This window comes from Daldinia childiae (assembly GCF_008694065.1).
Source record: "Daldinia childiae strain JS-1345 chromosome Unknown Scaffold2, whole genome shotgun sequence".
Lineage (NCBI taxonomy): Eukaryota > Fungi > Ascomycota > Sordariomycetes > Xylariales > Hypoxylaceae > Daldinia > Daldinia childiae.
In genome coordinates this window covers 4,678,246-4,690,781 of record NW_022984643.1, presented here as the reverse complement: position 1 = coordinate 4,690,781, position 12,536 = coordinate 4,678,246, and the positions used below count along the sequence as shown (strand labels likewise).

The 12,536-nt window shown below is 43.1% G+C and overlaps 2 protein-coding genes across 2 annotated transcripts; both read left to right on the top strand.

Annotated features, from left to right (window-relative positions):
- Positions 1–1,484: 1,484 nt before the first annotated feature.
- Positions 1,485–2,132, top strand: GL218_02153 (uncharacterized protein; the record flags this gene model as incomplete). Its single annotated transcript, XM_033578648.1, has 3 exons — positions 1,485–1,589; positions 1,668–1,895; positions 1,977–2,132. The coding sequence occupies 3 exons, from the start codon at positions 1,485–1,487 to the stop codon at positions 2,130–2,132; spliced, it is 489 nt and encodes a 162-aa protein (XP_033438281.1).
- Positions 2,133–5,772: 3,640 nt separating this feature from the next.
- Positions 5,773–6,972, top strand: GL218_02152 (DNA repair protein rhp9; the record flags this gene model as incomplete). The annotated part of the gene is made up of 1 exon (XM_033578647.1): positions 5,773–6,972. One exon carries the CDS (start codon positions 5,773–5,775, stop codon positions 6,970–6,972), a length of 1,200 nt encoding a protein of 399 aa, XP_033438280.1.
- Positions 6,973–12,536: the final 5,564 nt, after the last annotated feature.

Genomic DNA, 12,536 nt, shown 5'->3' with positions numbered 1-12,536 from the left:
TTAACTAGGTGCCTAATATATATTGAATCTGAATTTGTCTGGCTTGAGTCAGGTAATATGATCTAAAATCTCAAGGAACACGAAATAGGGGAGGTCCGGCAGTTTTGAATCAGACTTCAGATGGTTAGCCCTTTTCTCTAAAATTGCAACTTTTCGATATAATCATTTACATCATCAAACCATTAAACAATAGGGATAAATTTAGATAAGCATGTGTCCAAAACATGAGCCCTCTGCCTAAGCTTGTCATTTCTGAAATTCATAATAGTTAATGTTGAAATACCCACAATAGTAGATTTGGATGTGCTTAATCAAGCCAGTGAAATTATAATAAATTGCCACCTTTATAATCTACGATAAGAAATGCACTTAATTAAAGTCCTGCCTGTCCCTTAGAGACTTAGTTAAGTAAATAAAACCTTAGATTGATTCATATATTGTTAGTATACTAGGTACTTAGAAAGAATGTAAATACCAGAAAAACAAAAGCAAAAAGCTAAATATTTCCTGTTCATGAAGCAACTGATTCTACCTACCTTGGTAGGTACTTATCATAGAAACTCTTCCATTATATGCCCTACATTGCGTGATTTTTAGGGACATAAAACGCATGTAAGTGTCCCGTTATGGAATTAAATGATATATGCCCATATATTAAACCGCACAATAAGCAAAGAAAAATGTTTAAAACAGAGGTACCAGAGGAACCATTAACATAAATAGTTCGTTCCTACTTGTAGATGAGCCCTGGCGTAGCATAAAACCTCCATGCATGTAGTCGTCCTTGTGCCTTATACAAAGACAACTAAAGAAGAAATTGCATCCCTACTTGCCTTGCAATTATGCTACGCGTGTGACCAGGTTGAAGTGAATACAGTGTGTCACATTTAAACACTTAATTCGTAGTAGTCAGGTGCGAAGTTTCTCGATCGAATAACTGCACAGGTAATCATGTAATTTACACAGTCTATTAGATGTGAATGATGGTTAGCTGTTCAAGAAACTACCTAATTCACGCAAAAATAAGATATCTTAAGGTAGATAGGCAGGCACGGAGTCCGATAAAGAGTAGTTGCCTACTTCGTCGCTTCCACTTACATTTGGTAACAAGAGCAGTTGTATCCTCAGGGACCTCAGTTCGCGGCTGTCAACGGGCGTTTAAGTTTCGTTGCCCGGTGGCGTTCACCCGAACAAGGAAGTTGCGCACGTAGGTAGCCTCACAGTTCTTTGGGCAACAACGATGTTGTTTCCAAACTACGTGATTGTATTGTAACAGTAGGAAGGTGCACGTAACATGCTCTTTCTCTCCGTACACATCTAGAGCCTCAGATATTTTCTATATAAACATAGGCACCTCCCACCCATCTCTCCCAAATCCTAACTCAACCACAACCATAACCAGTTCTCATCTCTCCAGACCACACTCAATACCAATCACTTCACATCTTCATACTACACTTCGACTTCTTCTAATCACCGTCAAGATGAAGGTCTTCTCCATTGTCGCCCTTGCCTCGCCCATCGTGGCCGCCACTCTCGGTCGAGCTGTAGCTCCCACCGCCGATCAAGCAAACAGCACTTTCGCTGAGGTAAGTTCTAAACTCCCCAACTCAAGTCCCTCATCAATAAACATAAGTACCTGATAATTTCTAACACTTCTACAATAGCTTGACGACATCCAGGTCCTCTGCGGTCTTCCCAAGCCCGACAACGAGCTCCCCGCTACGTCCTACAGCTACCCCATTGGCCTGCTTCTTAGCGCTGGAGACAAACGTCTTCACATCGATGCCGGCCCAGCCAACTGCCTGCAGGCGGCTTGCGGCACCAAGAGCGGTGCGGGTGTCATCGTCTGCAACGATGAGAAGAACAGTGTCGATCTCTTGTACTCGGACATTGTAAGTTACTTATTTTCTCTCCTCTAATCCCCTTCTTTGAATGCGGTAAACACCTAGAATATAGCTAATTCTAAGTTACAGGGATTCTTTGCCCAGCAGGTCTACAACAAGTGCAAGCATCGCCGCGATGACATCGACTATGTCGAGAAGGGCCAGGCCTTCTGCCCTGACGGCTGGAATGTGATCCTGACCGACATTGGCACTGACTGCCACGCCTCGTCTATCCCGCCCAACTAATTTGCTCATTGCCTATCTACGCCGTGGGGGACTAGTCTAGATCTCTCACCTGATGGCGGTCGGAAAATAGTGCAGTACATGAGTTTTCTCTTTTAGTTGTTAGTCGATTTACGACCGGCAGTTTCGAGTTGATCTTGTTGGTCATATTCGACTTGGAGGCATGGTACCTACTTTAGTTAGTTAGGGAACGTCCCATCACAGAATAAATGCGAACTGAATTTCAGTAATTCACTGACTTAAATTTCACGTGACAACCTCTCTATTGTGACATGCCCATAAGTAAGAAGAATATCAGACATTATTTTCCATTAATAATTCTTATGAAAGTTCATTCACATCTCATACTACACATATAAGTGTGAGCTTGTTATGTGTAAAACCCAAATCTTGAGAAATTATATAATGAGAGTTGCTATTCATAGAAGAGTAAACTTATTAGTAAACTCATAGTGAAAATATAAGTTTAAAATGAGATAGGATTCAAATATAAAGTGAACAATCGACTTTTCTATATTCTTGAGTACTTATGTCATGTTCACCTGCTTTGTTGATTGATTATCCATTTTATTTAAGATATATAAGATATAAGTCTTAATATGGCCACTTCAAGCATTTGCAACTATTCAAAAATGACGTTTAGAGTGGCATAAGACTAGTCAGTCAGGATACATACCATTCAAGCCTATATAAGGAATTGGATATTTCTTATTTGTATCATAGAATGCCCTGATGCTTGTAATTAAGGTGTTGCTAATGGTCCATAGCATAGCAGTCTTGAAAGGTTCTTAAGGAATAGCTCACATACTCAAATTTTGCAATATCTTTACACTTGCGAAACATCAATCTCAAATTCCTTTTATATAAACAAGCTTATCAGGGTGAATGATGGATATACAATTCACAGTTCTATAGACGTATAAATATCTATGAAAAGCATGTTAATGTGGTACGTACATGTTAGAAGTAATGATAATACTAAAGAATTCCTTTGACAAGCAATACACTAGACCTGCCCCGGCAGTCCAGTACCTCCATATTTAATTACATAGGTACCTACTAGACATAAAAGAATTCGTTATTATCATCATTAGTGGAACATTATTAAAGTCTGATATCTATGTACTTAGGTACATAATCCTTGGTACATTAGCGTATAACCTTAAATTGCGTCATATGATGGCGCGTTCGTCTCGCGTGGTGAGTGGAGGCTTTGTCGGTACCACAGTACTTTCCTTTGTTCAAACTGCCTGGAAAGTCACACTTTAATTGATTTACGCTTCCGCACCGCGTCTTTTCTGTCTTATTTTTCACAAGTCCGAAATGTAATCTCATGATATATCAGCATGGCTCGCAAAGCTGCGAAATCGATTGTCACAGCAAAAAAAAGAGCTATAGCTAGCGAAAATGAAAGCCAAGATAGTCAAGATATGTTAGAGATGCACATGCTGCGGCATGGGGTAGGAGTGGTGAGTGGTTGTTCCGTAAAATGATCAGCACTGGGTTATTTTTCTGGCCTAACCATGGCAAAAACAGGTGAGTAGTTCGCCTGCGCCTATGCAGCCACCCTATCAATCGAAAAGAAGTGCCATGGTATCAAGCATTGGACCAACAAAAACAAAAATCTTCCATTCCCCAAATTTGTCGGAAGAAGCGCCTAAAATAACCAAGGTACGTATGATATGCGCATTCCTATTGCAATATTGCAAGGTTGGCCATATACCTGGCTTTGATTTTGGCAAGGGTGGCACTGATTTAATTGTATCTCACTAGGGACAGCTACAAAACGCGTCGAACGCGCTCATTGAGCCAAGTGCTGAGGATGATTCAATGAAGCAATCTAGCCAGACGCGATTAAACTCCGACTCGCCAGTATCATGTTCTCCCTATCTACCGTCAACTTTAGATCCCGAAGAACCTGATCCGGTTTCTATCCAATCAATATGCGACAATGCTACATCTGCAGTTGAGCAGCCTACTCAGCTAATACATATAAATGATGCGCTGCCTACTCTTCAACAATTGAATGCACCAAAGGAAAGAACAGAAGAAATGTCGTCAGGATCGCCAACACAATCAAACGACGAACGTAGTTATGAGCAGTACAACGAAAATTCGCAGCTACAATTAACATCGCAGGCAAGCAGTGTTCACGAACACCCCACTCTTGGCGAAAACGACACAGGGTACTTAAATTTTAGGCGTACTCATTACGACATACCAGACTCTATACCAGAACGGGATGAAGAAGCTGAGATAGATTTTGCTAGCAATGTTGCTAGAAAGTCGCAACCGACATCAGAAGCGCCTGAAGCGAGTGGCCATTATGTAGCGCCTCCCCAGACACCTATAATAACCCAGAAGTTATTTCAACATCGTGGGGATGAAGCCCAATTGATCCCCCCATCACAACTTTTCGGGCAAACACAATGGACTTCGGCAGTACGGAAAGCTAGTCCCACGTCGTCTCGTCCATCGCCCGATATCTTTAATCAAAATACAATCTCACCTAACCCAGTCGCCTCGTCTCCCTTAAAACACAAGGGGCTTAGGACTTCCTCTACTCGCGCTTTCACCTCAAGCCCAACATTTCCTGGAATATCATCTCGACCTTCAGATGAAAAAACACCATCCGCCCCGACGAATAGCCACGAAGATGAAGGAACCAATCAAGGAAATGATGACGAAACTCCACTCCCTTGCTTTGGAATCTCTAGACGTAGAACTGTACCAGAACCAATTAGCGAGTATAAGTCTTGTCGAAAACGGAGCTTGGAAACTGAGGCGACGGATCCTTCTAGTCAAGTTCACGAGGGATTAGATTCGGATTCTGAAGCTGACTTAGTTGCGCACCGCCGTCGCCTGGCTAGGTTGAAACAGGAAAAGGCTAGCAAATCATTCCCCCGTCAGTCTCCCTCGTGCAGGTACAGGCAAGGGTGGTAATGTAGAAGTGCCATCGACTAATCGCGTCAAGTCGTTTCAGGGTCGAAGTAGAATGAATGCAGAGCAGTATCTGGTAAAGTACCACAGTGAGACTGCAGCTGATAACAACAAGTCGCAGGAAACAGTTGCAGACTCTCAAGAGCATCTCGTACCACCGCAACATACTAAAGCTGACCCCGATATATTTGATGATTGTAACGAAAAGGATATTGACAATGTTGGAAATTCTAATATCGACAATCTTTCGAAATTCAGAGCCCCCTTGTCCAATATGGAATATAGGGAGACTATTCCTGAGACTAGTCCTCCAAGCACTTCTGTGGAGGCACCAAAATTCTTGGATGATGGAGTGTGCCTTTATTCCAGTGCTATGTCCGAGTCCGAAACCCCCCCATTGCCAGCGCTATCAAATGGTATAAATTCTGGAGAGCAAAAAAAAGATTCAAGCGGAACCCCAAACCTTCCAGAGCAGCCTACATTGATGACATCTGCAGGTCGAAAACCCAAGCCCACCAGAGAACAGTCTACTTTAGACTCTTCGCCATCTATAGTTCCAGCTTCCACTCCACAGAGTGTAATCCAGCAGTCGGTGAGGCTGAACAACGTAGTCACGCCGTCATCTACTGAACATGATTTACCCCCTACCTCAGACCCTAGGACGGGAACGTCAACTTTGTCAACCCTATCGGCAACCCCCAGTATGTCTTCGAGTATCACACCTAATACAGATCCCGACGTCGCACTTGAAGGTGTTGAAAGACGTAGTTCGTCCCCAGCCATAACGAAAGCACAACGCCGAGGAAGGCAATCACTCCCATCTTCACTGCCTCAAATCAAGACGTTCTCACGCTCTCGAGAAAGTCTAAGAAGGAAGACGCGTTATAGTTCAGTATCAACCGATGAATTAGCTAGATCACCATTATCTGCATCTGATAGGAACGAGCGGAAACCACACACCCGAAAACTTGCAAGGCAGTCTTTTGTTAATCAACATCCACTGGAAGATGATTCCACAGCAGGTCGTGGAATCTTCGAAGGGATGGTTTTTGCCCTCTCTTTCCAAGGGCCACAGGTTCGGAAGAACAAAGGGAAACCTACGGATAGAGCTAATGTTGAACGTATGATTCGCCAAGAAGGGGGCAAGATTCTCCCAGATGGTTTCGATGAACTTTTCAAATTTGATTCATTCCAATCCACGGGAAACAACACCTCTTCTCGTGACCTATCCAGCTCATTAACACTTCTCGATCAGGATACCGGATTTACAGCTTTGATAGCCGACGGACACTCTCGGAAAGTGAAGTATATGCAAGCTCTTGCACTCGGTATCCCATGTTTAGCACCCAAGTGGATAATGAACTGCATTTCAAAGAGGGAAATAATAGATTGGTCCTCTTACCTCCTATGCGCCGGTCCAAGTACACTTCTAGGGGAGGCTATTCGCTCGCGCAATCTACAACCTTATGATGCTTCTACCGCCAAACTAGCAGATGTGGTAAACGAAAGACCAAAATTATTAAACAAGGCGCGGATTCTTCTCGTTATGAAGAAGACTAAGAATGAAGGGAAGAAATTACCATATGTGTTTCTAGCACAAGTGCTTGGTGGTTCTTTAGTGCGAGTTTATAGTCTTGAGGAAGCCAGAGTCAAGCTTCGGGATGAGGAATCCCAAAATCAACCGTTCGATTGGGTATATGTTGACGACTCTCTGCATAATGCACGGGACGCTCTTTTTGGATCATCTACAGGAAACGCAGCTACTAGGAAACGAAAACGGCAGAGCACAGGATCCGAGGAAACCGACCCGCCGCCGAAGAGGATTAGGACCCTCAGTGACGAGCTGGTAATCCAAAGTCTTATTTTGGGTAGATTAATTGAAGATGGCGAAATGGAGGAGTAAAATCGACCTTGATTCATACCAAATCCAGGGTTGCTAATATGTCATAATGATATGGCGTCTTGGTCGGGGCATCTACTGGCGTCTTGATAAGGTATTTTTCCTAGTATTGACAGGGAGCAAAATATGCCGTTCCGATTGGGAAATAGCTAATGTACGTTATGAATTATAAATATGGTGAACGATACTGGATTTTATGGCTATAAGTTATAGCTCATGCTTATTTGGTATTTCCTCTACTTGCTACATTAGCTTCCCAAGAATATACAGTTTATGTTTATTCGGTAGGGATGCGAATAGCTCGGCTAATCAAGATGCACTGTAAACAAGGCTTTGAAGCTTCGCAAGATATATCTCTAGTAGTAATGAATCTTGAACGATGTCGTCATCCCGACGAGATGCATCAACTATATAAAGCTGTGCTATAGCGACCTTCCTTGATTTCCAGCTAAGGGGATACGTTGCTAAAATGGGGTCGAGATGTCGCATAGCCAAATCAGGACCCTACTTGAGTCGTGTAACCCCCGGTGGTTACTAAAAAATCAATAATATATGTAGAATGTACCGGAATGAGAAATGAAGATGAGAAAAGGGGGAGACTCTTCGGTTAGATCGAGATCTTGAGGCTCGATCGGAAAATAATACTGATTTCGTCTTAATTGTCGGCTTAAACCTGTTCAGAGCTATGGTTAAGTTCTATATGGAAGCTAGAAATTACTCAGTTGCGGCCTAAAGTTAAACCCTAGTCATTTAGATAATGTAGTAATAATAAGGGGATTGTTGGAAATACTTGGAAGTGCAGAGACCAACACTATCCTATTAGAAGGTGGGATTTCGAAGGATGGGGAAAAAAAGGCGCGTTCCTGACGCCGGCGGAGACAAGGGGCTGGGAGCAGAGGGGAATAACTCGCAATGTTTACCCACTAATTACTTTCTTTTATTCTTCTGCGGGTTTTTTAGTTACAAGATAGCAATAGAATGTGTTAGATTCCCAAGCGAATTACTAGAACCGGACGAAATTGGGGCAACCCCCATTCTATGAAGTTCGATAATAAATGTATGTATGTCTTAAGGAAAGGAAAGAGAGCCGCCGCAAGCTCCGGCGCCGCTACGAACCTTCCCCCCGCCCGAGATTTTTCGGAACCTTTTTTTTTCTTTTTCGTCTCATGGCCGCTCCTGAGGTGTGAGTTCCGAGATGGAGGTACCAATCTGATAGCATTGTTTGGTTTGAGCATAAAGTTATACAATATACTTGCATGCATGAAAAAAGAACGGCCCAGACTTTTTGAATGATATCCAATTTATTTGCCCATTCTCTCACGAGCGATTTCGAGATGATGGAGACATTATTATCTTAAGCCTTGAGGGGAAGTGAAAGAGAAGGTAAAGCTAAAGCTATGTATTATAGCGGGGCCGAAAAGAATTGCCTATCGCAAATATTGTTGGCAACATGGGGATTATGGATACATAGATGTGGTGAAATTGATCCTATTCACACACTAACACTTCCTTGTTCCTAGGCACATGAGACTTTCGATAGTCTCGGGCTAGAACAGAACCAGCTGCATACTACAATCCGTCGCAAAGCAACAGCATGGGGAATTATCATGCATGAGAACGGCACGCACGATAGGGCCATACCAACATTCCTACATTAGACTAACTACCTTCTAATGTGCTCTTACACTAGGTACATTATGTATTTACCTGCAACTAGCCTTGTCGCTGAATGTATCACAATAGGTAATACATGGATATATCCGAGGATATATGCGAACTCAAAAAGTCAGACCGCTTGGATCTTTTTTATCGTCGCATTGCAGCTCTGCCTTTAAGCTCTCGTGCCGTGCCAGTACACATGCTCATGCTGACATGGAGCCCAGCCTTCCCAAAGTCCCAGCGCATGCGGGATTCCAGCGTGACGCCCCGTAGTAAATGCTCCGTGCTTTCCATACAACCTCATTCTTCGGGACAGTAAGTAAGCCCAGGTCGTTGGGGGAAGGGGGGGAATTCTAGAATCGAACCATTCGATGATGATTCAAATTAAGTTAACCAGGTTCTCGGCCGCTGGCCGCCGAGACCAGATGGTATCTAACATATAAAACTGGCTCTGCTGTATCGGAAACACGTGCTCTATTCCATAAGGCCGGAGGTATAGACTTCAGCCCGACAAGTATAGCAAAACCATATGATCTGATAATGATAATGTCTTCTTCTGCAGCGTATAACATGCGAGCTACATACCTCTATAAGGAGCCAAGCTAGAGTTATCCACTATCCACTGAGGTATTTATCCGAATACGCTATATTTCTCTTATATCGAGTTATCGTATAGTTCTATATAAACTTCGTTTACGTCAAGGGTTTAAGGTATTACAATAGTTACGGAATAGCAGGATAACTAGCTATGCAACAATTGATAGTTAATCAAGCCCTTAATGGGCTTGTAATTTTCTGATTGGCGTTAGCCCTGGATCCGCTGGTGATTGTTACCATTATACTTCTATTCTAACATGACTCGAAATGAATTACAGACTAGGTCTGATTCTCTGACTCTAACTTAATATACTAAAACATTGAACACTTTACATGAAAGTCCATGCAGCAGCATGGGGGTCAAAAGTGAACAATGCTTGGCAATGCACCTCCACATCCCCGGCCGAGCCTCGCGGAGCTGAACGATAGAAACAAACGACATAAATATTATATCCGATTCTGCCTTGCTTTTTAACTTACTTACATTTATCTATCACCCCATAATTGTGCCAGAGGTCTTCTAGATTACATCATCTAGCTTGTAACAACTCGAGGGTCTTTTGGAACTTTTTTTCCCCCTTGCCCCCCTCCTTAACCTCTATGCTATAGATGTATATATAGAAAAGAAAGAAACAATTCTCGTGTAGTCGGACTGGCGTTTCGCTTTCTACCGAGAAACTCTTGGCTTCTGTCATTGTTTGCAAAGCCGAAAGGAATATAGGAAGGAGAAAAAAAAAGGGTACCCATGCAATTAGGACGTCGGTCTATGCAAAGTGGATAATGCTTCGACATCATAGTCTATCCAGCTTTGTTGCTCCTGAGCGTCACAGCGTTTCACTAGGAGCTCCAGCTGTCGGTGCTGGCTACTGGAGATAGCTAGGCCTTCTTTAGGTAGTCTTGTTTAGGTACCTAGTCTAAAAACTTCAGGCCAATTGTCAATTCGCCGAGCATAACGGATGCGCTGGAAGACATTTCGTCACTATTTGTCGTGCTCATATCACCTACCGAACATACAATATGAATTAACGTTAAGCAAACTTGAGTATGTTTGCTACAGGGTATCCTACCAGGAAACGCATGATAAATGTACAAATGTGATAGGAGTTTGACGACGATTGCAACGGTACCATTTAGAGTAAGTGTGGGGTTTTGCTAGGCTGACAGGGATCTTACCTGCTTGGTACTTATAAGACTATCCCAAACCGGCCATAAGTCATATCATTGATAGGCTTGGTACCTAAACTAATTATCTGTACCTACCTACGTGAGTACCTATCGTAGTTAGGTACCTAGGTAGTTGTAATGTCCGTAGCAGCCCTTAAAACAGCCCTAGAAGGCCAAAAACTACCTAAAAGGTAGGTACCTATCGTACAGGCTAACAAGCCTGCAGTCTCCCGTAACATTGCGCAAAATACTACATAACCTATCTCCTTCGAAGGCGAATAAGGCCGGCAGCACGGCAGCACGGCATGAGCATAAGCATGGCAGGAACTATGGGAAATTTGATCAATGATAGAAAAAAAAAAAAAAGGAAGGAAAAAAAATCAATTACGCGCACGACCAAAACTTCGGGGAATCCCATCTACCATAACCCACATCTAACACAATCCCATTCACGATCCTCGCTCCCTTTTCCCGCCTTGGATGGGATAGTGGGCAATGGGCTGATACTAATGATTCGAACAATAATACCGAGACGAACGATCGATTCCATCAATTGTTGCCGAATCAAGAAGAATATAGAACCATACATAGAATCCCCCAGACCTTTTTTCAAGGTTACCCTTCTCGTCGATAATACCAAAGTAAATAAGTGATGGTGTAGGTGTCATCAGGGTTGTCCTCCGCTTCAATCACATACCTGGTACATATATGTATCATACATATATGTATGCACTCGTTTGCAGCTAAGACTTTCTCTCTCCTCATTCCAAGGATTCCAAGGCATTTCCATCTCTACCGGGGTTGTGTCGAACATCTATCTATAGGACCCTTCAATATAACAGCTAGGCCCCTCCCTCGATTTATAATTTATAAATCTTTCTATCCTCACCTTAGCCTTAACTTGATCTTGATCTTGACCTTAACCCTGATCTTGGTTTTGTTTGGCCTTGCATGTGTCGTAGTGCAGCTTTTCCGTATTTTCTGGGAAGCTTAGAGGTGATCGACATCGGCAGCGAGCCCGTATTGACGCCGCCATTGGGCAATCCCTTCTCTAAACGTCAACAAGATATCGAAATCACGTCAACATCTACGAAGTGATTAGCGACCAACGAGGCCGCCCGCTGCGAAGATTCAACCTTGATTGGCTACACTTGCGGACAAGCTATTCGACACTACACCGAATTGAGCACTTTCAGCTAGGATTGCCCTCCCTTCACCACTGTCATTTTTCGCCTCTGTTTATCGCTTTGCGCCACTCAGAAGTGAGAAAACTCGGTTGCAAGCGCTACATACAGCGGTACTCAACCAAATCGCTACTAGCAAAAATATTTAACAATAAGACAAGTGAGCCGACTCGGCGTAAATTATCGACACTTACTTTGTTTTGCATCCCTCGAATACGCAAAGGAGAAAGAAACGAGACAAAACATAAGAGCAAGAACAAAGTATCTACAATTTTGGTATCGGCGCTATTACTATTGTATTAAAGAGGAAGGGCTCATATATACGAAACTAAAGCCAAGCCGAAGCCAATTCGTTAAAGAGCTCTCTACCTCTGTTTTTAAGAACCACGAATGTTCCTTGTCATGATCTCGTTTATTCAAGCAGCTTATTAGTTCTCTTGTTGTCCTTGCGGCTACTACTGTAGCGCTAGAGATACGACGGTCCCCCACCCAAGACAAATTCAGCCCACTTCAAAAACGCTAGACAACGGAGTGCGCGAGAAAAAAAAAAGGATCCCTCATTGGCACATTCCACACTTGTGTCAGCCAGTCAGTACCCTGGACTCCCCGGCGACTGGACATCATCCACATCAGCAAAAGGCACAGCCTATGCAACGTTGACTCGTTGACTTGCCCAGGTACCTGACTACTCTTACCTACCAAATATCCAAATCATTTGTCTCGATCTTCTATTCACCTCAAGCCACCACAATCACACGATATTATTTTATTCAAAAGGAATTCAAATAGTACATAAGGCATCATTGTCTTGCGGATTATCTCGGTACTCGAATTATAAGCGCCAACCGCCCGCTATATATCCACTGCCCCCAAAATCTGACTGCATACATGTCTCATTAGACGAACTCCATCAAACGCCTACCTTCATAGACGCCTATCGCACCCTCCGCCGACCCAACGCCG